At 46.5% G+C, this 24,824-nt stretch overlaps 1 protein-coding gene across 3 annotated transcripts in view; it reads right to left on the minus strand.

The window, feature by feature from the left end:
* Positions 1-368: 368 nt before the first annotated feature.
* Positions 369-24,824, minus strand: part of KIAA0319L (KIAA0319 like) — a gene marked incomplete at its 5' end in the record, with an annotated part of 86,451 nt that continues 61,995 nt past the window's right edge. For all 3 annotated transcript variants that reach the window (XM_081143944.1, XM_081143945.1, XM_081143946.1), the window contains 12 exons: positions 369-1,606; positions 7,668-7,759; positions 8,837-8,927; positions 9,494-9,616; positions 10,666-10,808; positions 14,573-14,732; positions 16,218-16,356; positions 16,700-16,851; positions 17,928-18,076; positions 20,125-20,257; positions 20,885-21,008; positions 22,258-22,486. In XM_081143944.1, coding sequence (XP_081000070.1) covers positions 1,419-1,606; positions 7,668-7,759; positions 8,837-8,927; positions 9,494-9,616; positions 10,666-10,808; positions 14,573-14,732; positions 16,218-16,356; positions 16,700-16,851; positions 17,928-18,076; positions 20,125-20,257; positions 20,885-21,008; positions 22,258-22,486 — 1,723 coding nt within the window. In that variant the 3' untranslated portion in view covers positions 369-1,418. The remainder of the gene's footprint in view (positions 1,607-7,667; positions 7,760-8,836; positions 8,928-9,493; positions 9,617-10,665; positions 10,809-14,572; positions 14,733-16,217; positions 16,357-16,699; positions 16,852-17,927; positions 18,077-20,124; positions 20,258-20,884; positions 21,009-22,257; positions 22,487-24,824) is intronic.

Genomic DNA, 24,824 nt, shown 5'->3' on the forward strand with positions numbered 1-24,824 from the left:
CCTCTATGTGCACAGTATCTATTGGGGTTCCAGAAATGCACAGATAACCCTCTATTTGGCGTTCCATCTGGCTATTCTAGGAAGGGCCCACACCCTGGGCGTTAGGCCCTGGGGCAAGCGGGAGCTGTAGTTATGGAATGAAGGACAGAAAACTCCCCCCAGTGAAAGCCACAGCAGCTGGCCAGCAGGGGCCGAGAGGGATGCAGTCCTCCAGCAACAGCCAAGCAGCAGCTGAGGCACAACCCAGCGTTGATGCCAGGTCGACGACTTCCTGCTGGAGGCCATCACCTCTCAGGAACATACCAGTGGCTGGACCCATGATACAGGTCAGTGAAGGCGCACAGAGCAGCACACTCAGTGGGCACATGTACAATTAAATAGCATGTTTAATCATCTCACAACAGACAGTAGTATAGTAGTATAAACTGTGTTTCTTTTTAAAAAGTCACTACCCCAAAGCTCCCGTTCCTCAACACCTAGGTACCACGGCTGAGGAAAGAGGCAGGGCCAGACGGATTCAGGAAGTCTCGCTTCCAAGAGTGTAAAGTCTTTTCAGGTCAAGGTTGCCTCGTGAGTAGCTGAGAGTCCTATGAGGAGTTGATGCACGCGCACACAAACACACGAGGGAGACAGCGGACAGGCAGACAGAAGAACGCAGTGGGGCAATTGCACACATGCGCGCTCATGCTGTAACATTCCAGTCCAGCTGTGGCTGGCTGCTCTGGGCACGGCGGGTGGTGGCCTGAGTCCTGAAGCAGCCAACGCTGGTCAGGAGAAGGGGAGGCAGTCTGTCCAGCCTAGCTGCTCTGACAACAGCCAACTCTCCCCTAATCTTGGGCCAGACACCATGTCTGCACCACCAGCCCAGCATTGTGGGGAGGAAAAGGGGGCACCGCTTCCTCTGGACCTAGTGAGAGGATGCGCTCCATCCCAAAGAAGAGAACAAAGAACATGGGGCAGGCTCTTGGAGCCAGGAGGCTGGTAGTGCTTGGTTCTGTACCCAGGCGTGGGGGGCACAGCCAGTCCTCCCTGTGCAGGTGTCCTGGGAGCAGCAACACTGCCATCAAGGGAGCTGGGAAGGAGGCCAGGAGCTGGCTGTGTCCACCCTCGGAGCAGGGGAGGGGTTTGCAAAAAAGGAGGCCCTGAGGTGAGGCTATTGAGGGGAGGCGGGGGGGCCCCTACCAGACAGGTTTAAAGAGGAAACCTCTTCATTCACAGCTTTGTTCGGGGGTTCCTGGAGAGTCTCTCTCTGGATTCGGGCACCAGCAGCTCTGGTTGGGGATATGGGGGGAGGTGACCAGCAGATGCTGGGAGAACAGCTGCCCACTGAAATGGGAGGTATGAGAACCAGCCTGGCAATGCTCTGGACCCCATGGCACTGCCAACCCCTACCCTGAGGAGACAGACCAGGTAGCTGGCTATAAGATCTCCTCCCGGGGGCTCCTGGCCTTAAGCGGGGTCTGTCCATTGGGCACGGAACCATTCTGACCATGCAGGAGTTTGCCCTTCTCTCTGTCTGGCCACGTGAAGATGGCATCATCGCTGTCCAGCTCCGACTCCGAGTGCATCAGGCTGCTGCTCAGCATTGGACCTTTCTGTTTGATGCCTGCAAGGAAGATGAGGGATTTCAGCTTCAGGAGCACAAACCTTCCCCAGCTTGAGCCACACCCCGCACCCTCCTCCCAGCCTGAAGAGGAACAGGGAGTCAAGGTCCCCTCTCCCACCTGGGAGAGGCAAATGGGAAAGAGGCAGCTTCCTGAGTCCTCCCAGTGCTGTTGAGCTGGAACAGCCCCATATGGGAAGTCAGAGTAAAGGAGACTCCAGTAGTTTTGGTCAGTGCCACCCAATGACAGTCTCTCTTAAATGTGTGATGTTTTCTCCCCCTTTGTGAATAGGGTGGAGTTCTTGGGAGGCAGAAAAGCACATCGAACAAGAATGCAAGCTCTACGGAATGAGCCTTCACCTTGTCCTGGCTCAGCACGGAGATGAAGTGCTCGCCAGAGTTCCTGACACGGAGTGAGCTGTGACCACTCTACAGAGATGTTTGCTCTGGCTTTACTTGGCGGGGACTGGAGGTGGGAGAGCAGGCACAAGGCTGGGAGGTCTCTCCTGCTGGGAGAGCCTGACTGAAGTAGGGACTCTCAGAGACAGTCCCAAGCCATCAGCTCATCAGAATAAGTAGGACCCATAAGAAGCACCTGAGGTCAGAAAAGATGTCAGATTCTGCAAGCTATGGAGGTTACCTTTACTACTGTCCCTATGGCTGCAGGGAGGCCACACCACACAGTGTGGTCTGACAGTGGCTTTAGGGCAGATCCCATCTGGCAGCAAGATGGCTTGCCCTTTGGCTTGTAAAAGTAATATTCCAGAAAAAGCAAAAGGTAGGCTGAGATAGCAGGACTAGAAATAGGAATTGCCAACAGCGAGAACCCAGCTTGGCAGTGCTCCAGATCCTGGCACTGCCCACTCCCAAGAGCTAACCTATATCTTTTCAGGTGAGGTGGGTTTTGAACCCTCATCATCCAACCATCAGTCTCCCTCCCCAGGTCCCACCCAGATCCCCAGAAAATACTGAACATATGTCCTGAGATGATTTGCAGCCATTGTGCCCCTTCCTGGCCAGACATGCCCGAAGGCTGTAAATGCTGAGAGCAGCCAGACTCTGACTGCATCTGTCACTCAGGGACCACACCCCACAGACCTTGTTTATCTCAGGGGTACAGTTCTGGGACGTAACTGCAGATAGCCATGCCTCCCACTGATTCTCAGGACACAGAGCAGCAGGGCCACACAGTGGTCAATATAAGAACCAAGCCCAGGGGAGGCTCAAGGTTCTCAAAATCCCTGCTTTGCCCCTGTAGATGAAATACCCCTGCCTCTCCTGTGCTCTCTGGGGCCTTTTCTCCAACCAGTCCCCACTCAAAGCTTCCCTTCTTCCCCACAGCCCTTCCAGGCCACAGCTGCAGAGGACAGGAGCCTGAGGGGGAGACAAACGCTCCTGGCTCCACAGTACATAGCACTATCCAGGGCCCTCCCACCGTGGGCTCCTGCTGTGCTTGAAGAAGTGAGTGGCCTTCACCCACTAAACAATACAAGCTGGGAAACTGGTAACATCAACGGGAGCTGAATAGACACATGAGACTCAGCAATTCCATTCCTAGGTCTGTACTTAACAGAAACCCATACATGTGTCCACTGAAGGACACGGAAGAGGAACATCTACAGCACCGCTCCTCAGAAAAGCCAGAAGGAAAGAAAGCAATTGCCCATCAACAGTATGCCTGACGAATAGAAGTACACAGTGAGGAATATTCAGCAATGAGTGAATGAACTATTGTTACACCTAATTACATGGATGAGTGTCATATACGGAATGTTGAATGAAAGGAGCCAAGTAAGTACACTGATTCCATTTATATGAACTACTTCAAGATACCGGAAGTGAAGGGTGGGGGCAGTGGCTGGAAAGAAGCACAAAGGCACTTCTGGAGGGCTGATTACATGGGCCTATTCACTTGTGAAAATCCATTAAGCAGTGTTTATGATTTTCTGTACATACTAGGTTGAACCACAGAAATATGCCACTTTTAGAGGCCAAATAGTAATTTCACATGGTTCAACCTAATATACTTCAATAGAATGTTTTTTTGGTTTGGAAGATTTTCTTATATCTTTATTGATTCCAGAGAGAGGAAGGGGGGGGAGAGAGAGAGAGAGAGACATCAATGATGAGAGAGTCATTGATCAGCTGCTTTCTGCACGCCCCTGACTGGGGATCGATCCCACAACCCGGGCATGTGCCCCGACCAAGAATCGAACCACAATCTCCTGGATCCCAGGTTGATGATCCACCACTGAGCCTAGGCTTGGCCTAGAATTTTCTTTAAAAAAGTCAATAGAATAGCAAACAAAACCAAACCCAAAACAATAGCTGCTGAATGTGAACCACATCTCCGGAGGCGGGCACCCCAGACACTCCTCCTCGTGGCCTTTGTGCCCAAGAGCTCACTCAGGTGGGACTGTTCTATCTCCAGTCACGCCTCATCAGGTTTATCCTGGCTCCCAGCAAACACTTCTACACACACGCCCCACTAAATTTACCCTCCTTCAAGCTGAACTTCTTCAAGTCCATACATCATATGACATGGTCTCAAATCTCATTCCCCTCATCCTACTAGTGACCCTGCTCTGGGTTGCTCCCACTAATCCACATAGGCCAGAACAAGAGCCAGGGCTTCTGGCCTGGTCAGCTACCCCAAATTCAAGGTCATTCTCAGTGCTTCCTCAGCTAGACACTGCCCTCAAGAGAAGGGCATGCTGCCTGGCTGGGCGTGGCTCAGCGGTTGAGCATCGACCTAGGATCCATGAGATCGCGGTTTGATTCCAGGTCAGAGCATGTACCTGGGTTGTGGGCTTGATCCCCAGTTAGGGGGCGTGCAGGAGGCGGCCAATCAATGACGACTCGCTCATCATTAATGTTTCTCTCCCCCCCTCTCCCTTCCCCTCTGAAATCAATCAAGATACATTTAAAAAAAAAAAAAGCCTGCTGAGCCTCATCTAATCTCATCTTGGTGACACAGATGGGACTGGTCACCCTGGGATCTTGGGTTCTCCCTGCCCATCCTCCCCTTTCACAAGAAGCCTGCCATACTGCCATCAGGCTCCCTTCCCATTTTGCCTTTTCAACCCAGCACTTCTCAGTGCCACCAGCCAGCTTCTCCCTCCCTCCTGCCTCAGAAGAGGTGTTGTAGTTCCATTTATACCCCTGTCTCTGCTTTCTGCCCTCTCCCTCCTTCCTCCTCAGGAGCCTCACCTGTATCTTCTGCATCTCTGCCCACAGACTTGCTCGTGAACCCCAACCGAGGAAACCTTGCCTTCTAAGCCCCATCCTGCTGCTTCTCCACTTTTCATCGCTCAGCTTCTACAAGGACTTTTAAATAAGTAGGGCCTCCATTTCTGCACCGCCTACACCTCCTAAATAACTGCACTTTGATTTCTGCCAACATCCATCACTACTATAGCTCTTTAGGTGACCAGAAACTGCTCCAGTGTCATGAATGTCCATTCTCTTCCTGCAGCAGCAAACACTGATGACCACTTGTTAATGATGCCCCTCATCCCTCCTTGATCCCCATCCTTAGGCTGCTTGGCCCTGGGCTCTTCTCTCATCCCTCAACATTTTCTGAGAAGGGAGCTGATCCACTTTTGTGGTGCTGACCATCATCAGCATACAGAAGATTCTTATATCAACACTTCTTGTCCTAATTGCTGCTGAGTTCAATGTAATTGATTTTCCCTTACCCAAACCATCACTGCACCAGATATCCATATTCTGTCAACAGCGCTATCGTTCTGTCTCAGGTCAGAAGTCAGCCTTGGCCTTTCCCTGTCCCTCCATCCCAAGGACAATAGGCTGTTTAAGCTACTATCTCCTCCTCCTTGGACCATCACAGAAATCTCGCTGGCCTCCACCTCTAATCTCTCTCCTTCAATTGATAAAATGTCCTAAGACTAATTTGCCAAAGCCAGTACTTTCAAGATGTCACTTTTCATCACCATCAAAATAAATGCATAATTCCTTGGGCTGATACACAAATCTTTCCACAATTTGGTCCTTGTTGGTCTTCCAGCCTCACTTCCTCATCTCTATTCATTACTGTCCTGAAACAAACACTTGATCTCCAACATTCCTTCCAGGCTTTCTCACCTCAGGCAGTAACATCACCTAACCCATGGATGCTCAAAGCAGCAGCTGGCAGGGGAGGGGGGGCATCCTTTACTTCCTTTCTCTTACCCCCCTCAGCCAACATACCATGAACCTCATTAAGTCTCCCCCCAAACTATCTAGAATCTATCTGCCTCTCTTTGCCCCATCATCTCTACCATAAGGACATTTTATCAAATCTCCTCTCACCTACTCTTGCCCCTCTCCAATTCCTTCATACAGCAGCCACAGTTGTTTTCTTAAAATATAAATCATATTGCACCATTCGCCCCTTAAAAACTATCCGTGTCTCCCTATTGCTCTTAGAAGGAACCTACAGTAGGTTCCCTGCTCTCTGTCTAGCCTCATGCCACTTGCCCCGTGCTCATCCTGTGGCCTCCTCCTACTTCTTCAAATGCCCTCTGCTCCTTCCAGCCATTGGGCCTTCACTGACTTTGCTCTTTGCCTGAAATACTATTTCCCAGTCTACATAGCTAACTCCTACTCGTCCCTCAGGGCTCGGCCTGTTACTCTTTTTTTTTTAAAAAATATATCTTTATTGACTTCAGAGAGGAAGGGAGAGGGAGATGAGACAGAAACATCAATGATGAAGGAGTCGTCATTGATCGGCTGCCTCCTGCAAGCCCCCAAATGGGGATCGAACCCACAACCTGGGTATGTGCCCTGACCGGGAATCGAACCGTAATCTCCTGGATCCTAGGTCGGTGCTCAACCACTGAGCCATGCCCAGCCGGGCCTGTTATTCTTTATAAAGACCTTTCATTATCACATTTGTGTGTATTTGTGAGTTTGTCTGCTTTGCCATAACATAAGTGGTGTCTGGCATGGGCCTGGTATGTTCACAGATGAGTAACATACAGTCCCTGCCCTCAAGGATTTCACTGGCTGGTCAGGAGACAGACAATAAAACAGTAAGATGAGCACGACTTTAACTAGCAGGTGAAAGGAGGGTTGAGAAAGAGCTTTCTGGACAGAGATGAACCAGCAGAAAAGAGACCAGAAAGAGTTCAGGAAAGCAAACTGCTGTAAGCTCACCAAGGCCATGCCTGCTACCAAAAGTTACAAGTCCCTCCAGGGACCACCCCTCAGCGTTCTCTGAGCGGCCTGGTGCAGAGCCCAGACTACCAATGAGCATTTATCTTCTGATAAGTCTTTTCTCCCTCACCAGACTGAAATTCTGAGGAGGAGTCCTGTCTCAGAACTCTCTATCTTCCCTCTACCGCCCCTCCTACCACAAAGCTTTACGTATGAGATGTTGAATAAATACCTTGTATAGAAATAGTTCCACTTGCAGAGTGTTTTAGAAATAGCTCTGCATAGAATCCAGCTCCCATAAGCAGATGCTGCCTGTCCAGTGGCATCCACGATGGATGGCAACCTCACCCATGACTGAGCCCGGCGAGGAAGGGAGGCCCACTACTGTCCTGACTCCTCCAGCCCCCCCACTGGAACCAGCGGGAACCAGCCCTCCCCCTGCTCTAAGACAAGGACGGAGCCTGTGGATCTACCTGTAAATCCCGGAGAGAGAATCTAAAAGGAGGTCAGCTGGCAGACACTGCCTTCGATCTCACTGTTGCCTCACTTCAGAGACTGCCCAGAAAGGAGAGCGCGGTCCCTGAGCCTACAGGGGTGGGGGGTGGGGGACACAGCATGAACAGCTAAACCGCAGGGAATAAGCCGTCAAAGGAAAGCAGGCGGCCTAGCCCGTCTGCACAGTGAAAGGACTGCTGAGAGCGAGCCCTGCCAGCAGCTGGTCCAACAGGCGGCTTCTGCCAGCACAGGACCAAGTCCACCCTCAGCCTTCATTAGGCAGGAGACAAAGTGCTTTTCCAGTACAAACAGCTGTGCGTGACATATTTAGGAGGGGACCTTAGTGACAGTAGCTCCTCACAGGGAGAGTGTACAAGTCTAGATGCCCCAGCCCCAGCTCCCAGGGCACTACCTGCTCGAGAGGCTGGCTTCAGTTCCAGGCTTTCCTGATCCGTGGCGTCCAGGATCTTGTACCTGCTTTTCCTCTTGGGTTTTCCTTTTTGCCTGAAAAAAATCCCCTCGCCTGCTCAGGAAGGAGGCTGTGCGTGAGGGTCAGGTAGCCCCTATAGGGTGACAGACAGGCGGGAGGCTAGTGAGAGGGCTGTTTCTCCTCGCTTCTCAGCCAGGAAAGTTGGCAACTGTAATTTGTTCTTCAAATAATCCTCACCAATTCCAGGAAAAGGCAAGGGAGACATGGATATCTTAGCATGGACTCACCAGTTCACAATGGCACTGAGGGACAGATTGGTTAAAAATGTTAAGAAAATGAAAACCCTGTGCTAGAGGGGTGTGGGTAGAGAGGAAAGCATTAAACCGAAAACGTTAACAGTGACTGTCTTCGGCTGGTATGAATTTTTAACAATTCTTTTTAATTTTCTCAGTTTTGTGTGTGGTTATATTGCAGGTTGAATCTCGGCTCTGCCACATATTAACTGTGTGCCCATGGACAGGGGATGTAATTTCCCTAAGATGAGAAAAGGCTGCCATGTGTATTAAAACAGGTATTGTCTATAAAATGTTATCATAGTGCTTGGCACACAGCAAAGGTAGAAGTCATACTTATTAATAATGGAAAACATATAATAACCATTACCGATACGTATTGTAAGACTACATAGGAAGACCTGATGAAAAAACCCGTAACATATAACCATTACTAACCTAAGTCTGCAACTATGAGAAAACTTGTATACATGTGAATCCCAACTAGAAGGGAAGGCAGGATTAAATGAAGAACTCCTGTTAAGGTGGCGGGGCTGAGGTATGGAGTGTTGAAGAACATACACCTTAGAGATGTGATCGAGATCCACACCCAGGCCCTCCCACTCCCACCCTGGCCACGCTTCCCAGGCTGCAAATCACTGCGCTGAGAGCCACTGACTGTAGGAATGTGCTTCTGTCCCCAGCACTGCCACAGGGTGAGGGAAGCTTTTCTGCGCAGGCCTTGGGTTGGCCAAACCACTGTGACAGTGACAGGAAGGGGAGCCCAGGACTCAGAGCCTTCCATGTGGAATGGGCCAGATACTCTCATGAGTGACTACATGAAAGTCCAAATGAATTTCCAAGAAGAATCCATCTTACCTTTTACAACAACAGATCACAGTCCAGAACAGGGTTCCCAAGGCAACAACAATGACAAAGCAAGCAATGATAACATATAACACGCTCCACTCTGCCAAGAAAAACAGAACGGTCAGGGTCATGGAGAGAGGCTAGAGGGAGGTCTGGACTGCCCCCACCTGGGAAAGAGACGGCTTCACTCTAGGTAAGAATGACGCAGGGCTCCCCAGGGAAGGTGAGACCTCAGAGTTGAAGGCAGCTGGAGCTTTAAACCGTCTGAATTGTCCCTGCTTTCTAGTCCCTTCTCTGAGACCCTGGGGTAATGAGGCAGCTGTAAGGAGCTTTAACAGCTTTAACAGAGGGATGAAAGGAGCAGAAAGCTGAGGGCTTCCACTGGGCTCAGTGGTATTCCAAAAAGAGGAGCCTAGCTGGTCTGATGTAGTCTGCAATTTGCAGTTGGTGTGATTTAAGCTTGGCTTTTCTTACACAACTGCTTCAGAGCTTTCCTCTAACCTTGAGCAAGTGTGGAGGAAAGAAGTAAAAATCCTCTGCAAACAGAAAATACACAAAGTTCTCCTCACTTGCTCATCTGCCTCAGAAACACTAACATCCACCCACTCAACTCAGAACCACACTCAGTACCAAACCAGCTGGCACAGTGCCAAGCAGAAAACTCACCACAGTTGCTGTCTCCATCCCTCAGTTGCACCTTGATGAAATTCTCCATCCAAAAAGGGTCACAGATGCAGCGTTTGGTAAATGAATCACAGTGGCCGTGGTCAGAACAGTTCAACTGGCACGCTGAGAGTAGCAGAAAAGGAACAAAAGACAACACGAGTCAGAGCTGGGGGGACAACCAGCGTCCAGTGCCTGTGAAAGCAGGAAGGCACCCCCATCTAGTGCCTAGGGAAAAGTTTCCTGAAGACCTGCCTCAAGAACTTCTACAGCTTGGGCACATTGCCCATAATTATCATCATGGTTGGATAAAACTGGAGCAGTTAGGCCACTGGAACATGGTTCCAGACTGGTTTTTTTTTTTAATTGAATATTCAGAGAGAGGAAGGGAGAGAGGAAGGGAGAGAGAAAGAGAGAAACTTTGATCAGTTGCCTCCTGTATGCACCCTGACCAGAGATCAAACCAGCAACCTGGCTATGTGCCTTGACCCGAACTTGAACCCACAACCTTTCCATGTACAGGGTGACGCTCCAACTGAGCCACCTGGCCAGGGCAGTTCCAGACTGTTTTTACTTGTTCTGTATATCAGCAGTTCATAATACATCATGTCCCGCAGACCCCCTTCTCTGAATAATTTAATTGCCAAAGTAAAATTCATAGTATTACAAAGGAGAGCAATTACATTGAACATGAAATATCTAAGAATATAATTTTTAAAATAATAATACATGTGTGCTTTTATTAACCCATGAAGTAGCAAGACTTAGAAGTGGGTCTCACAACTGATAACTCTGAAGTGGTGATGAGTAAAAACATTTCATCATGTTGTGTGATAGAAATTATCTGATTTCTATTGCCTCAAAGTCATAGATTCTAGTAACACTTTGTTGCCTACCTTCATAATCGAGGGAAATTACAAATTTCATTTAAAGGGTAATAAGAAGAATGTAATTCTTTCCCATTCAAACTTACAACCCCTCTGAACGCTCTCTCAGGGGCCCATGGACCCCAGGTTAAGAACCTCTATGAACTGAGTCTCTCATGGTAATGGGAGTGGAGGAAAGAAATTATCTCCATGTTCCTGGAAAATGGGATGAGGCCCAAGGACAGTGGGGACTGACGGTGAGAGTAGGCACTGGGTAGGCTTTGTTCCCAACACCCCAGAATTACTTACTGACAGTGTAGATTTCCAGGGCTCTGAATACCAGAAAGTCTGCCTTTTGTTTCCGCAGCTCATTCTTGAGCTTCGCTGCCACCTCATGGCCTTTGAAGATCTGGTGGGGAGGCTGGTTTTGAACAAAAAATACCATCTTGGTGCTGCAGAGACATGCAAGAGTACGTATGAATAAGTTGAAGCTGTCAACAGTAGCAGCAGCAGCTGCCATTTGCTAAACCTTCTGCTTGTGCCAGACCCTGTGCTGAGTATTATATGCATTCTCTCACAGCAAGCCAGGGAGGAAGGCATTATCAGCATCCGCTCCATTTTACAGAGGACAACACTGAGGCTCAGAGCAGTTAAGTAACTTGCCCAGGGTCACACAGTTAATTATGGCAGAGCCAGATCCTAACCCTGACATGTCTGACACCAAAGCCTATGCTTTTAGAAATGCCCTAAGCAACCCCAGCTAACAAGAGGACCCACTCCAAACAGGTAACTGGAGATCAGGAAAATGGGGATTTGGTTATGACTACATCCCTGCTGTCAGCCTTTTAACAGCTAAGACTGTGGTGCTCTTGGGTCTGTGTGTGGTTTACTTGTAAGACCACAATGCTTTGTAAAATGTAAACTATTAGACAGCATCCAAGAATTATCCATAGGCCAAAACATAGCCAAAATGATCATTACTATAACAGCAAGACTACACAATGGTGTGCCTGGTGTGAGATTATTACTCCATGTCCAGAGTCTGTTCACTTTCTGTCAATTTCTGTCCAAGGCAGACTATGTTTGAACTCACCCCTGGGTGCACCAAACCTGTTCTCTGTGGCTTGGCCTCCATTTTTGGCAGCCTACTTCTCGACTTCATGCCAGTCTCACAGACCAAACCTTCCCAAGCAGTGGGTCACATTGGTTTATAGGTGTGCCCAAGACACTGATGCCCTCAGCACATGGGTGGGACCAGTTGCTTAGAATATAAGTCAGTTTATCCCAAAGTGCCATATAAATGGCATCATTTCCTGTGTGGCATGACATAAGAGTTTGGGAAGCACTGGCATAAAAGACTTTCTAGAAGTTTGCTCCACAAGAAGGCTAACAATGGGGTAACATAAATTCCAGAATCAAGAAATAAATCTTTACCATAAAAGATTTGTGGTCCTTTTCTCATTATTTTCTTGTAGTTACCTAATCCATGCTTATAGTTTCACTTTCTGTCTATATACCAGTAGCTCTCAAATCGTTATCTCCTCTCCCCTATCTCTCCTGAGTGACCAAATCTTTATCTGCAAATGCTTGCTAAATATCTACCCCAGATCTTCCACAGGCACCTTGAATCCACATGTCTCAAAATAAATTTATAACAACCATTAATTGGGCACTCACTGTGCTCTAAGGACTATACAAACATCTTATTGGATCCTCTATAACAATCCTATAAAATGGGCACTAGCATTTTGACAAGTGATAGAACAGGTTTGGAGACGTGAAGTAACCTCTCTGGTAGAAGGTCTATGTTCTTTCCCACTATAATAGATTAACTATCTCCCTCCCATTATCTAACCCCTCCAGCATTCCTCAGCTAAGCCAATCCAATCCAAGCCAGAAACCCAGCCATCGCGATACTTCTCTCTTCCTCATACCTGGTGCAGTGACAGCAAGTCTGTGAGAAAACCCTTTCACAGTGCTCTGACCAGCACTCTCACTGATGTTTCCACGACTTATATCCAGCCAACTCCCACCAGCCAGATCGATACAAGCAGCCACTTCCCCTGCCTGCTCCCAGGCTGCTGAGCAGAGCTTACAAAGAAAGTCCTAATCATGCTGTCTCTGACCCAGTGAACCCTGACTGCATATTAGATTCACCTGGGGAGCTTTTAGATTTTAGGTGCCCAGACCTCACTCTAGACCAAATGAATCATCATCTCTGGGTGAATTTGGGTAATGGTATGTTCATAAAAGCACCAGGTGATTCTGTGATGTAGCTCAAGCTAGGAACCACTGCTCTCACCTCATGTCTCTAACCCTGGCCGAGACCCCAATATTGCTCAAGGCCAGTAGCCTTTACTGGAGCTGCTGTCCCAACCTTATCACTTCCCTCAGGCTGCCCACCTCATTCCCACCTCCAAAAAGCAGATGGTGCTGTCTCCAGTTTGAGACAAAACACAGGATGTTGGTACCAACGGTCTCAAATTTCATTCTCTACCTATAAATTCACTCATAATATTACATCTTCCCTCCTTTCCTCTATCTCCAAAGTTGTGCTCCTGCTCAGCCCACAGCCAATCCCCCAGACCCATGTGCATTTATAACCCACCCCCCAAACTCCACCATCTACTTTTCCTCTGCACCTGCCCCTCAGTCTGTAAAAATGTTCAAGTATTTCCTGTTTTTAAAAGGTATTCTTTTAATCTTATCCCCCATATTATTTTTAGCACCAACTTCTTCAAAGAGATGTTATACTTTCCATCTCTGTATCCTCAAACCATGAAATGAATTTGTCCTCTGCCCCTAACATCTAAGTAAAGTGCTCTCACTGTAATTCGGATGATCTGCTCGTCACAGACCCAAAAGCCTGTTTGGTGTCCTTACCACACCTGCGTCTCTGTAAGCATCTGGATCCTTTGGCAGCCTGGCCCCCCTGCTGCCCCCTTAACTTCCAGCAGACCAGCCCCCCTGGTTCTCCTCCCACCTCTCTGCTATTTTTCTTTCCTTCCTTTGTTGCCTCTTCTTTCTTTGCTTCCTTCTTAAATATGGGTGCTCTCCAGAGCTCTGTCCTCAGCCCTCTTGACACTCCCCTGTGTGACTCATCTGTCCTCAGAGCTTTGACTCCAGCTCGGATGCAGAGACTCCCTACCTCCGGCTTTTCCTCCACACCAAGTTCCAGCCTATATTTGCTACCATCTGATGAAACATCTCCCCTAATAACCCATAAAGACACCCCAAACTGGACAGTCAAAACTGAACTCTTCTTTGAAACTGGTTCCTCCTGCATCCCTGATCTCAATGAATGCCATTCACCATCTATTCAGGCACCCTCATTCCCAAAGGGTCTCCAAGTCCTGTTGATTTACCCCTGAATTTTCTTTTTAATTTCTTTTCCTCTTCTGCCATTTCCATCACCAATACCTTAATTCAGGTTTTACCACCTTTTTACTAGACTAGTCCAAAAGCTTCCTGATTGGTCTCCCAGCCTTCTTCGGTCTCTCCCTATTTCAGTCTAGCCTTCACACTACTGAACTCCCTTGTAAAAAAACAACTAATCTCCTTGTTTTAAAAACAAAACAAAAACTTCGCATACATAAAACAAACTAACTTGAGTCCTGCCCAAACTATTAAACTAAACTCCTTGGCTTGCATAGTCAGTCTACATAGTCAGTCTCATCTTCCACCATGCTCTGGAGCGCAGTAAGCTCTGTGAACCAGTGACTTCTTCCAGAGGAAACGCTGTATTTTCATACCACAGGTCCACTGCTCCTGCTGGTCCCTCCTTCTGAACTTCTTCCTAGTCCTCCTATGCTTGACCAATGCAAGTTTTACTTATGGAAAACTCTTTGGACTACCCCTACCCTACCCTCCGGGAAGAATTAGTTGCCCTTGCCTCTGTGCGTCCACAATACCACACATTCTGTCAAGCCCGCCCTGTACTGATGTTCTATGTTTACCTGATTATTATTCCTACAAGACTATGGCCTTCAAACACAATGGACCTCTTGTGACCTTGCACCCCGGTTCCCTGCTGCAGTGTCTAGCACAGGGCATGTGACATGTACGAGAAGAGCTCAATAAAGAAATGGACATCATGAGTGGTCCCTGGTCAGAGATCCCACCCTTCTCTATCTACCCACACTATTTTCTCAGCTCAATCATGAAGCCCAGGGGGCCCGTAGTCTTTCCTTTCTCCCCCCATCCATTGCCCAGCTACCTCTGCTCCGTGTACGGTTGAATCTTTTGCACAATGATGTCGGAATCCAGCACCCCCAGGAGGACCCCAATCTGGCGGATGAACATCCCCTTCAGCCTCTCAGTCAGCTGACTGACGTTGACATCCAAGATGATCTCCACCAGGTTGTTTTTCCTGGGATCTGGAAAGTATATGGATCAGTCATGGCTTTGGAAGCAGAAGAGTTAACACAGACCCGCTACTGTGCGTGTGCTTCAGCACAGGAGAGAATCAGAATGCAGCCGACCTTCACATGGACAGGGGCAATAATGAATTCTTAGTAATGCATCTGGTGTTGGCTTGGAGAGCTTCAAAAGGACTCCTGGTCCCTATGTCAACCTGAGAATTACCACCCATGCGCTGGGGATCAGGGAGGCAATGGGGTTTAGTGAAGGGAGCAGGAGAGAAACACGTTTTAAAAGCCTCTCCCCAACTGGCTTTGCTGAACTCTCCAGGCCAGGCAGGGCTTATCTAACAATCTCTGCTGAAAAATCACATCTGATTTTTTAGGGACTTGTTGTACTTTGTCCACAGCAATGGAAGGGAAAGTGCCCATCTTAACCTTTTCATCAATAATGAGATAACATCTGCTCTACAGGAAAGGAAATCTGGGCAGCTGAGAAACAAGGATTTCCTTAGAGCCACGTCACAGCTACATGATGTTTTTACAACTCTAGAACTGGGAAACCACTGTGCTGTACTTTAGATTATGTCCTAAAGACTGTTCTATACTTGGAAGTTCAGTGATTATTCAGAATACCTTATTCGCACACTTGAACGCACCATTTGCCTGTTCTGATGTATAATTTACACAATCAGTGGACTATCTGTGATCGGATTTTAAACACAGAAGAGACTTTACAGTGAACTTGGCTGTCGTCCTTCAGAAAGATGGGACAAGGACTGGAAGACCTGCCAAGATCCCTTCCAATCTAAGACACCCATACACAGGTTTGGCTTAGATAATAGAGAGCAGGTTTAAAGTTAATATCTCTTCATCAGATGCTCAGGAATTTATCAAGCGCTCCTCCACCCCACATTCACTTCCTCTCTAAAACCAAATTAACCTCAAAGCAAAATAAAAACATGATTCTATTTAAGAAGGAAATTTTATTTCTGCAAATCTGAAAAATGTAAAGGACACCAGTTATTTTATTTTCCCTGGGCTGTCAGAAAAAGCCTGAGGCTCAACTTATAAAAATAAATTGTTTTCTGCATCTGGGTGCTGATGAGACATCATGACTCAAGTTATTCCTGTGCTCAGATCCCTAGAGTATCCTGAGCCCTCTCCCATCAGTCACATGTCGAGCAGAAAGTGTTGGACTAGGGCACAAAGGCCTGGCTCTGACACAACTGCCGTGTGATGCTGAGCAAGCCCTGCTCTGAGTTTCTGTTTCTCCATCTGAGATGAGTAGGGGCAGGGGGGTCCATATTCCTGTGTGGGTAGGAGAGGTAATGCTGGAACAGACAGACTCTAAGGATTTTTCAGCTTGGGGTTTCTAGATTTTTTTTAAAAGCTGGATATGCCATTTGGCTCTGTCCATGTCGGGGAGAAGAGGTCTCAGGATCATGGCCCTGCTTGGCTGATCCAGCAATTCCACTCAGTCTCATCACTAAGTGAACTCACCAGGTTTCACCTCCACAGTGGTCTGGTCTGTGTTACTCTCACCCTTCGCATCAGTCACTTTCAGATGAAATGTGTAGGTTCCCTCGACCAGGTTGGAAAGAAAGAGGATAGGGTGGTGGTCAGAGTGATTTAACACCTCCTGTAGGGTTGAACAACATGGCTATGTTGCAAAACAAAACGTGCTCCTTGTGTGGACTCAGTTGCTGCTGTCACAACTAAGTCCCCTCTGAGCTGGACTGTTTCACCTCTGGGCAGCACTGCAGCCCACTGGTGCTAGGATCAGGGAAGAAAAACTCATTTTGTGCCACACTAGCTTGCAGTGACCCTAGGCAAGTCACTTAACCTCCCTGGATTTCAGAGAACAATCTAGGTTTGATACAAGAAACCACTTGGTTAAACAGATACTAGAATATCTGGCTCAGCCTCCTCTCCCATCTCACCACCTGGACCATGTGTTGCTTTCCAGCTCCTGGCACACTTACCCCTGATGCTGGGCTCCCCTCATCTCGAGTCCAGAGGTAGCTGACTATTCCCTTATCATCTGAGGACTTGGAGCCATCCAGCTCCGCTGTGTCTGTGGGTAAGGTTATCACCACATTCCCAGTTATCTTGGCTATAGGTGGCTTGTTCGTTTCTAACCAAAGAGAAATCATTGAAATAATATAACATTCTGAAAAAAAAAGAAATGCTTCTTCATGATGTTTATGGGAAAATTAAACATCAAATGCATCTTAAATGGAAAACTGTTTCAAGTGCCTATCCATGCCAGTAACTACCAGAGTGGATTTAAAGCCACCATTGCCACAGGTCCTGAAGGTTCCAGTTGCACCCAGAGAGAAATGCTCTCCTGATCCCATACAATGGAGGGGGCAAGTGTAGTTTCCTCTTGTATTCCACAGCAGCCTCCTGGAAAGGAACCCATTTCTGTGCTTTGGAGGTATAATTGGAAACGAAGGTCAACAGTTGGATTAAAGCCTTGGAGTTTAGATTTCATCCAGCTGATACCACAAATTCTCTTTAAAATATGGGTGAAAATGTTATTCTCTTAACATCTTTTTTATTCCTTCCTTAGTACTTTGAGAAAAAGGACAGAGAGACCTCTTTTGACCTGGGCCCCACCTGCAGCTTTGTTTACTCAGGTAAGTTCTCTCTAGTGTTTACTGAGCTCAGGATACTACCAAGGGAGGTTATCTGCATATCTGATGGTTCTTCCTACTATCAGTTTAAAGCCATTCTTCCAGGCCATCACTGATCATCTAGCCTGCAAACCAGAGCAAGGCCAGTCAACTCTTGCCTCACATTGGCTTCAGCATGCAGGTCCACAGGAGGAGCACAGAAAGCTACAGTGCAAGACCGTTATTATGAGGTCTGACAGCAGGTGTCACTGTAGCTAGCTGGAGAGTCACAAACCCCAAGTCTTAGCAGCACAGAGGCAAAATAAAACTGCAAAGGAAAAAACCTTAATTCTTTCCCTATTCAATAGAAAAGGAAGGAAAGGAGGAAGGGAGGAAGGGGAACACAAGAAGTTAAAATTCACCTTTCAGTCACTCTCAATTAAGGTTGTTTGAGAAAGCAAATACCAGCTGCCCTTACCCCAACTTTCTTCCCCACACCCTGTCCCTAATCAATTTCTGCAGCCAAACAAGAGATGTTGAATTTCTCGGTTATCTAACTCAGAGGTTGCTGCACCAACCCGAGGTAGGGAGGTACCTTCTTTGACAATGACATTCACAGAGCTCTGGCTTTGCAGGTTCCTCTCATCTTTGACAGTCAAGGTGAACACGTAGGTTCCCACTTGCAGCCCAGTCACAGTGGCGACACTGCTGTTAGCGTTCTCGAGCTGCACCCCATCAGGTCCCCTGGACAAAGAGAGAAACCACAGGGTGGAGTTGTACCTGTATGCTGCTCTCCTGTCCCTGACGCAGCAGGTGCAGACAATTATTCCCTCAGCTAAGACATGAACTACCGTTTCCTAGACCTTGAGAGGACATTTAAAAATATTCCATTTGGACAGACTGTCATTTGGCCCCAAAATACAGGCTACCTGCTGATCAGAAAATTCCATTCACCAGTTTTCAAACAGACCTAGCCTCATCCTTTATATGAGCTTCTAGAACATTCAAAATCTTTGCTGTTCCAGTTTGTAAAAGGAAGAAAGTGCTCTGAGCAGGTCTCTGATCAAAAGAATGATTTCATAATGATGTTTCTGAAAATTACTTCTGGCCCAGTAGTTGGTCCAGCTCTTGCCAGCAAAGAAGCAAAACGCATTTCTTAATCATATGCCAAACTCACTCTTGCTGAAAAGTCAGAGAAAGGAAATGGGCCAAAGCTGCAGAGGAATTCTCAGGTCAAAACCATCCTCTTCTTAGTAGCTCTATAAGCAAAGCTCCCTCCAGCTCCCAGACAGGGGCCACAGGAGAGCGGGGACACCCTGCATCCTTCCTTCTCCCCTGGGGCCTCACATAGCAGCCTGCAGCAGGGGAGTGAGCTCTGTGCTGACACCCAGACACAATGCTGCACACACCAGAGAGCCCTTCTACTCAAGGATCAAAACGCCCCAGAGCTTTCATGAAAACTACAGGACAACCAGAGAAATCTGCAGATTTTCCCGTTTTGTTTTGCTGTTTAAACATATGACCTCTGACCCTAGTAGACCCTCCTGAAACAGATTCTCCTCCACGAAGCTTGCTAAGCATTATTTCTGCTGTAAACACTAATAAACCTCAACCAAAAGGTTCATCACTAGTATCTTCAATAGTTATAATTAAAACACTGGGATGAAGAAGATTAGGTTCTCCAAAAAATAGAAACAAGAGCTGAGAAAAATAATTTCTAGAATCCAACTCACCAATCGTAAGTCAAGTGGTTTCTGTAGTCCAATCACAGTACTTTCCCACCCACCTCTTTAATACCCTAGACCAAAAACAAAAACACAACACCCAGTCTGTCCTATGATTGCTACCTTTGGAAATAGATTTAACTCCTTTTTAACTTTTAACTCTTCCTTGGAATTCTTTCACTTCTTTTGGGATCCTGCATATAATTTGAGTTCCAGTTGTTATGGTTTAAAGGAGCTGAAAGAAACTGTGAGAGCCAGGAATGGTTGGAGTAGGTGATTCCAATTTAATTAGCATTATTTGGTCATTGCCTTTCACCTCTGGCTAATGTAGTTGGTTTTCAAGGAAACAGTAACAGAGCAAAGCTTTCATTTTAAAGATGTATTTTCAATTCTCCTTAATAGGCTGCTCTGCCCCATCCCCCCTGCTAGCCTTATCCAGTTAATTTTGAGCAACAGTATTTTTCTGCTCCATTACCCCCTCCACCCTGCCTCTCAAGTGTAATTAAACTATGCATTTCAGCAGATGGATTATACCTGCAAAAGCACCAGGACCATGAAGTACAACCTGGGGACTAGCTGATGGTAAGCATTCTTGTTTTCTTGCAAAAATTATTTTATATCATTTTCTTAGAGTTAAGTTTGGCATTACAAACGTTTCTCAGTCACCCTCCTCCCCCTTGAATAAGCCAACGAGAGCAAGTACATGCTTTAAAAAAAACTTTTTTTTAATCCTCACCTGAGGATATTTTTTTATAATTGATTTTTATATTTATTTGATTTTTATTGATTTTTAGAGAGCGAGGAAGGGAGAGAGAAAAACATCAATGTGAGAGAGAAACACTGATCAGTTGCCTCCCGTACGCATCCCAGCTGGGGATCAAACCTGCAACCGAGGTAAGTGTCCTGACAGGGAACTGAACCTGCAGCCTTTTGGTGTATGGGACGATGCTCCAACCAACTGAGCCACTGGGCCAGGGCACAGCAAATAAACTCTTAATAAACAAGTAAAACCTTGCTCTGCAAAGGTCTGGAGCCTTTGCATAAATAAGGGTTTGTGTCAATACTCACTGTGTTTTTTCCCAGAGATATGAGATAATTTTCTGATCATCTGAGCTTTTGCTACCGTCCAGGGTTGTGCTGTCCATGGGAAGGGTCAGCTCCTTATCTGGGCCTGCATCTGCCTGCGGAGGCTTATTGTTTTCTAGAAGACAGAGACTTGGAGGTCAAAAGCAGGCAGTCCAGCTGGGAAAGGAGAGGATCCAATTGGGACATATGTTCTAGAAGCTGTGAAGACTCTGCCTCTCCACCCGCAGAACGGTCAGATACTGTGGAACAGGTATGTACTGAGGTATGGCCAGGGAGCCCACAATGAAAAATAGAAGACTGAAAAAGAACACTGCTGAAAGAGCATGGCAGAACTTAATGACGTTATAATACCATGCTAAATGTGAAATATAACACTCTAGGAGTTCAAATGAAAGGGACTGAGTGATATGACAGGGCTTTCTTGGGGAAGTAGACTTGAAGCTGGTCCTTAAAGGATACGTGATAGGATTTGGGCTGGCAGAGACTCTATCTGCTATGTCCCCTTAAAGGCACAATAACTAGCCAAAGGGGAAGGGCATAAGCTGAGGCTGTAAAGTACTCTTTCTCTCTAGCAAGGGGAATGGACAACAAAAGTTGCTATGACAACAGAAGCTGCCAGGGCCTCCATGGATTGGTGCCTTCCACTACTACCCTCATACAGCTCAGAACCCAAACCCTCATATCCCCCAAAGCTAAAGGGGCCAGCCAATCAAAGAGCCTCCATCTCAAGGTTGGAACTTACCAGGCTGCACAATAACAGTCACTTGAGTGGTGGCCTGCTGTCCTGTTGTGTCAGTCACTGTGAGCTGGTAAGTGTAGTCTCCTTCTTGCATGGCAGAGAGCTGCAGGATTGGTGTTCTAACACCCTGGATATAGAAATGCAGACAGTGGAAAAGCAGCCTCCCAGAATCACAACATCGTACACTAAGTTCTGCTCGGGTCTAAGAGATTTACCCAGTTTTCTAATCTACTTGGTACTGAGCTATTACCTCCTAGAGTTCAGCAAAATTAGTGAATGCTGGATCAGATGCTGTGGGACATCTTGTTAAAAGCTTCCACCTTAAAGGGAAGAACCATCCTCCCTGACACAACAGCAGTTTCAAATAAAATTAGAGCTCTAACTGGGAAGGTTGTACAGGGAAATGTGCAAAAATAACTAAGACCAGTTTCTACGACCCAAGGCAGAAAGACCTTAACTATATAACAACACAATTTTAAAAGCAGTGTTCTTCCTACAAAGGCCACACAGTGATCTTAACAAAGTGGACTCACTAAAACATGGCAGCAACTCCAGATGCCATGTAACACCATGCTGTCCCCCTAAGATCTGTGCAGATTCTGCAGCAGCAGAGAAACCCAACTCAATACTTATACTAAACCCAGGTGAAATGTGAGCTTTAAGTCATGCCTCAAATCTAGAAACAAAGACTCCTGAGTGTCAGAAGAAACATTACATATAACTTAGGACAAACTTCCGATGCAGGAACTTTGGAACAGTGGGCAAAAACTGGCAGTCTCTGGGCCGAACCCAGCTTGCAGACATTTTGTTTGGCCTGTATGTCTTAAAAGTTGTAAAATTCACATAAAGGTGTAGATTTCTGTTTGCTCCTGAAGAACTGTGCATTCTAATACTATTGGGACCAGACTTCCACCTGGCAACAACCAGCTGGGCCTGAAGAGCAGTTGACCCCTTTAGTCTGGGCTTAAGTTCTCTGGTCCGCCACATCCAGTTTACTTACTTATACTACCTGTGTGGTGACAGATCTAGTCTCTTCTTAAATATCTGCAGAGAAGAGCTCACCACCTAGTCAGGCAATCTATTCCAATTTGTAAGATTCACACCGGTGTAGCTTTTAAATAGTTTGAGTCTCTGGAATCATCCTAGAACAGCTACCATTTCTCATCTAGTCTTTTCCTCTGATACTAAATATTTAAGATAAAGGTTTTTGCTAATATGTTAATTAAACTTTCTGGATTTTTAAAAAATTTAAATATCCTATGTACAAATCTGACTTTGGTAATTAAAATAACAGCAAAAATAAACTGTGGATGGGTGATCCAGTCCAGCAGCTCTAATTCCCAGGGCAAGAAAAGACAGAAACTCTTCCCTCCTACCTGCATCTCCACCACTTTCCCTTTGCTGCTGGGGCTAAGTGACCACTCGTAGCTGGTGATGCCGTGATCATCAGTGCTCTGGTTCCCAAAGAGTGTGATGGAGTTTTGGGGCAAGGTGATCACTTGGTTGGGGCCTGCGTTGGCCACAGGGGGGTAATCCACAGCTTTGTTCACTGTCAGGCTTGCTGTGGTTGAGTTGGTAGCTCCATCAGAGTCTACTACAGTCAAGCTATCAGGGCAGAGAGAAGTGCAATCAGGAATGATTTTCAGTAAAGAGGAAGAAACATGAGAGGACTGAAAAATTAAGGCTAAGAAATACCAAGGTGGCAGGGTTACCAATTGGTAACCAATTCTTACCATTCCTCTTAGAAAGGCAAAGTAATACTAGAACACTGACTGAGGGTTCACTGTGTGCCAGGCACTGTTCCAAATGATTCAGAACTCAATAAATCCTTGCAACAGCTCCATACAGTCCTACACTCATTTTACTCCTTACACACATAAGGGGAGCTGAGGCAGAGAGAGGTCAAGTAACTTGCCCAAGCTTGAAAGTAGTAGAGTCAGGACCTGAGTCCTGGCAATGTGTCTCTAGTGCTATTTTGCTTTGCTGCCTGCACGTGTCTGTGTACTGGTATCTGTACAAGCATTGTCTGATCTGGCCCTCATAGCAATCATCAATCTCAACTTACAGGTAGCTTAGAGAGGCTAAATAACCTGCCCAGGGCCCCATCATGAGCCAATGTGCAAGCCCAATTCTCTGACTCCCAAGTCCAGAAACCAAGTATTAAGAGATAGTCCCTGGCCCCTATTCCTATAGGTTTCAAAGACATTCACTAACAAGCTCTGACTGCAGCAGGTTTCCCTCCCATCATCCTGTCTCGGCTGTGTATACATCACAAGAATGGACATCCTGGGCAGAAAGCCTCTGGGATGGGCTAGAAGGGCTGGCTGTGATAAGACAAGAGCCTGAGAGGGAAATGCATCTCCTACGCAACATTCCCACAGTTTGCGCCAGTGTGAAATAGGATTTGAGAGAGAAAAATGTGTTCGTTTATAAAAACAGGCCTTTACCTAAATGATGCTTTCCAGCAGAACAGCCTAAAGCTGCTCTTGCCACCTCAAAATGTGAGCATAAGCAAGCAAGGAGGTTTGGGCTCCTTCCATTTTGCTGACGGAAAGATAAAAAGCATAGAAAAGACATATCGTTTGTTTAAATTTCACCACAAGCCACAGACAGACCCAGGCATCTGTGGGGTTTTATCCCACAGTCTCGCCTTTTTCTATGGTCTGAAGTGGATTTTTGGAATTACAGCCTTGAGAAAAAGAGCGCAAAAATATCAGACAACACACATGCAAATCAACAAACATCAGAATAAGAAAAATCCACAGATGTTTTCCTCTTTTTCCAGTTTGCCTGTTGTTTTCAGTTTTTTGTTTTTGTTTTTTACATATACTATTTGTCTCCTATTTCAGGATAAAAGCAAGTTATAGATAGGTGGCAAAATGGCAGCTGCCATTACCAACTTTCACCGCAGTCCCTGGCTTACGTGCAAGAGTCCCGGAACCAAACAGCAGCTGACCACACAGCTGGGGAAAGGGGATGGTGCCCTGTAAAAGCAGGGGAGAGGAAAAGGTGTGTGGAATCAGACTGAACCTTAATGCTAATCAAACCCAACCTTGTCGGCTCATAGACTGAGGCTTAGAAAAAAAGAATTGCTCCCTAATACCCTATTCACCTGAAGCACGGCAGGCTAACACTATGGTTAAGAAGCTCAGACTGCCTGTGTGACCTTGGGCAAGTTACTTAACCTCAGTGCCTAAATTTCCTAATCTATTAAATGAGAGTAATTATAATACCTGTTATAAGGATTAAATTGCAAAGAGCTCAGAACAGTACTAAACACACAGTAAATGTTCAAGAAACAGTAGTTATTATTATTATTTTTTAAAAGATCAACCTAGCCCAGGCTAAATTCCATAAATGTTAAAATTTCTATATTAGAAATCTAAGGAAAAACCAAATCACTTTTCCATTTTAAGCCAATGAGAAGGCTCCAACCTTGTTGAATGACAACTACCTTTCATTCTCCTGAAGTCTGGAGTCAATGACAGTGCTGTAAGTCAGAACCTGTATATTTATTTATATGGTAGGTGTTGTGCTAGGACATTCATCACTGTGTCTCTGGTTGTCTCTAAAACTTGATTAATCTCAGTCAGATCCGGTGGGGAAGGCAGACACCCATGAATAAGTTGTTGCACCATGGTAGGTGCCACATAAGGGCAGAGTGCAACAATCTCTCCTCTCTGGAGGGATCTCAGAGAGCCTCACAGAAAACTGTCCTTAAGGACTGACAGAACTCCAACAGATTGAGAAGAGCATTCTAGGAAGCATAAACAAAATACATATGGGTCAAGTCAAGGAGTAGAGTAGAATGAACCCTGACGTGGGGGTTAGAAAATCTGCATTTCAGTTCTGTGTGACCTCAGAGAAGTTAGTAAATACACTGAGCCTCATTTTTCTCAGATATAAAATGAGGACAGTATCATGTACATATGGTGTTTGTATG

The sequence above is a fragment of the Miniopterus schreibersii genome, assembly GCF_964146895.1.
Source record: "Miniopterus schreibersii genome assembly, chromosome: 8".
Taxonomy (NCBI): Eukaryota; Metazoa; Chordata; class Mammalia; order Chiroptera; family Miniopteridae; genus Miniopterus; species Miniopterus schreibersii.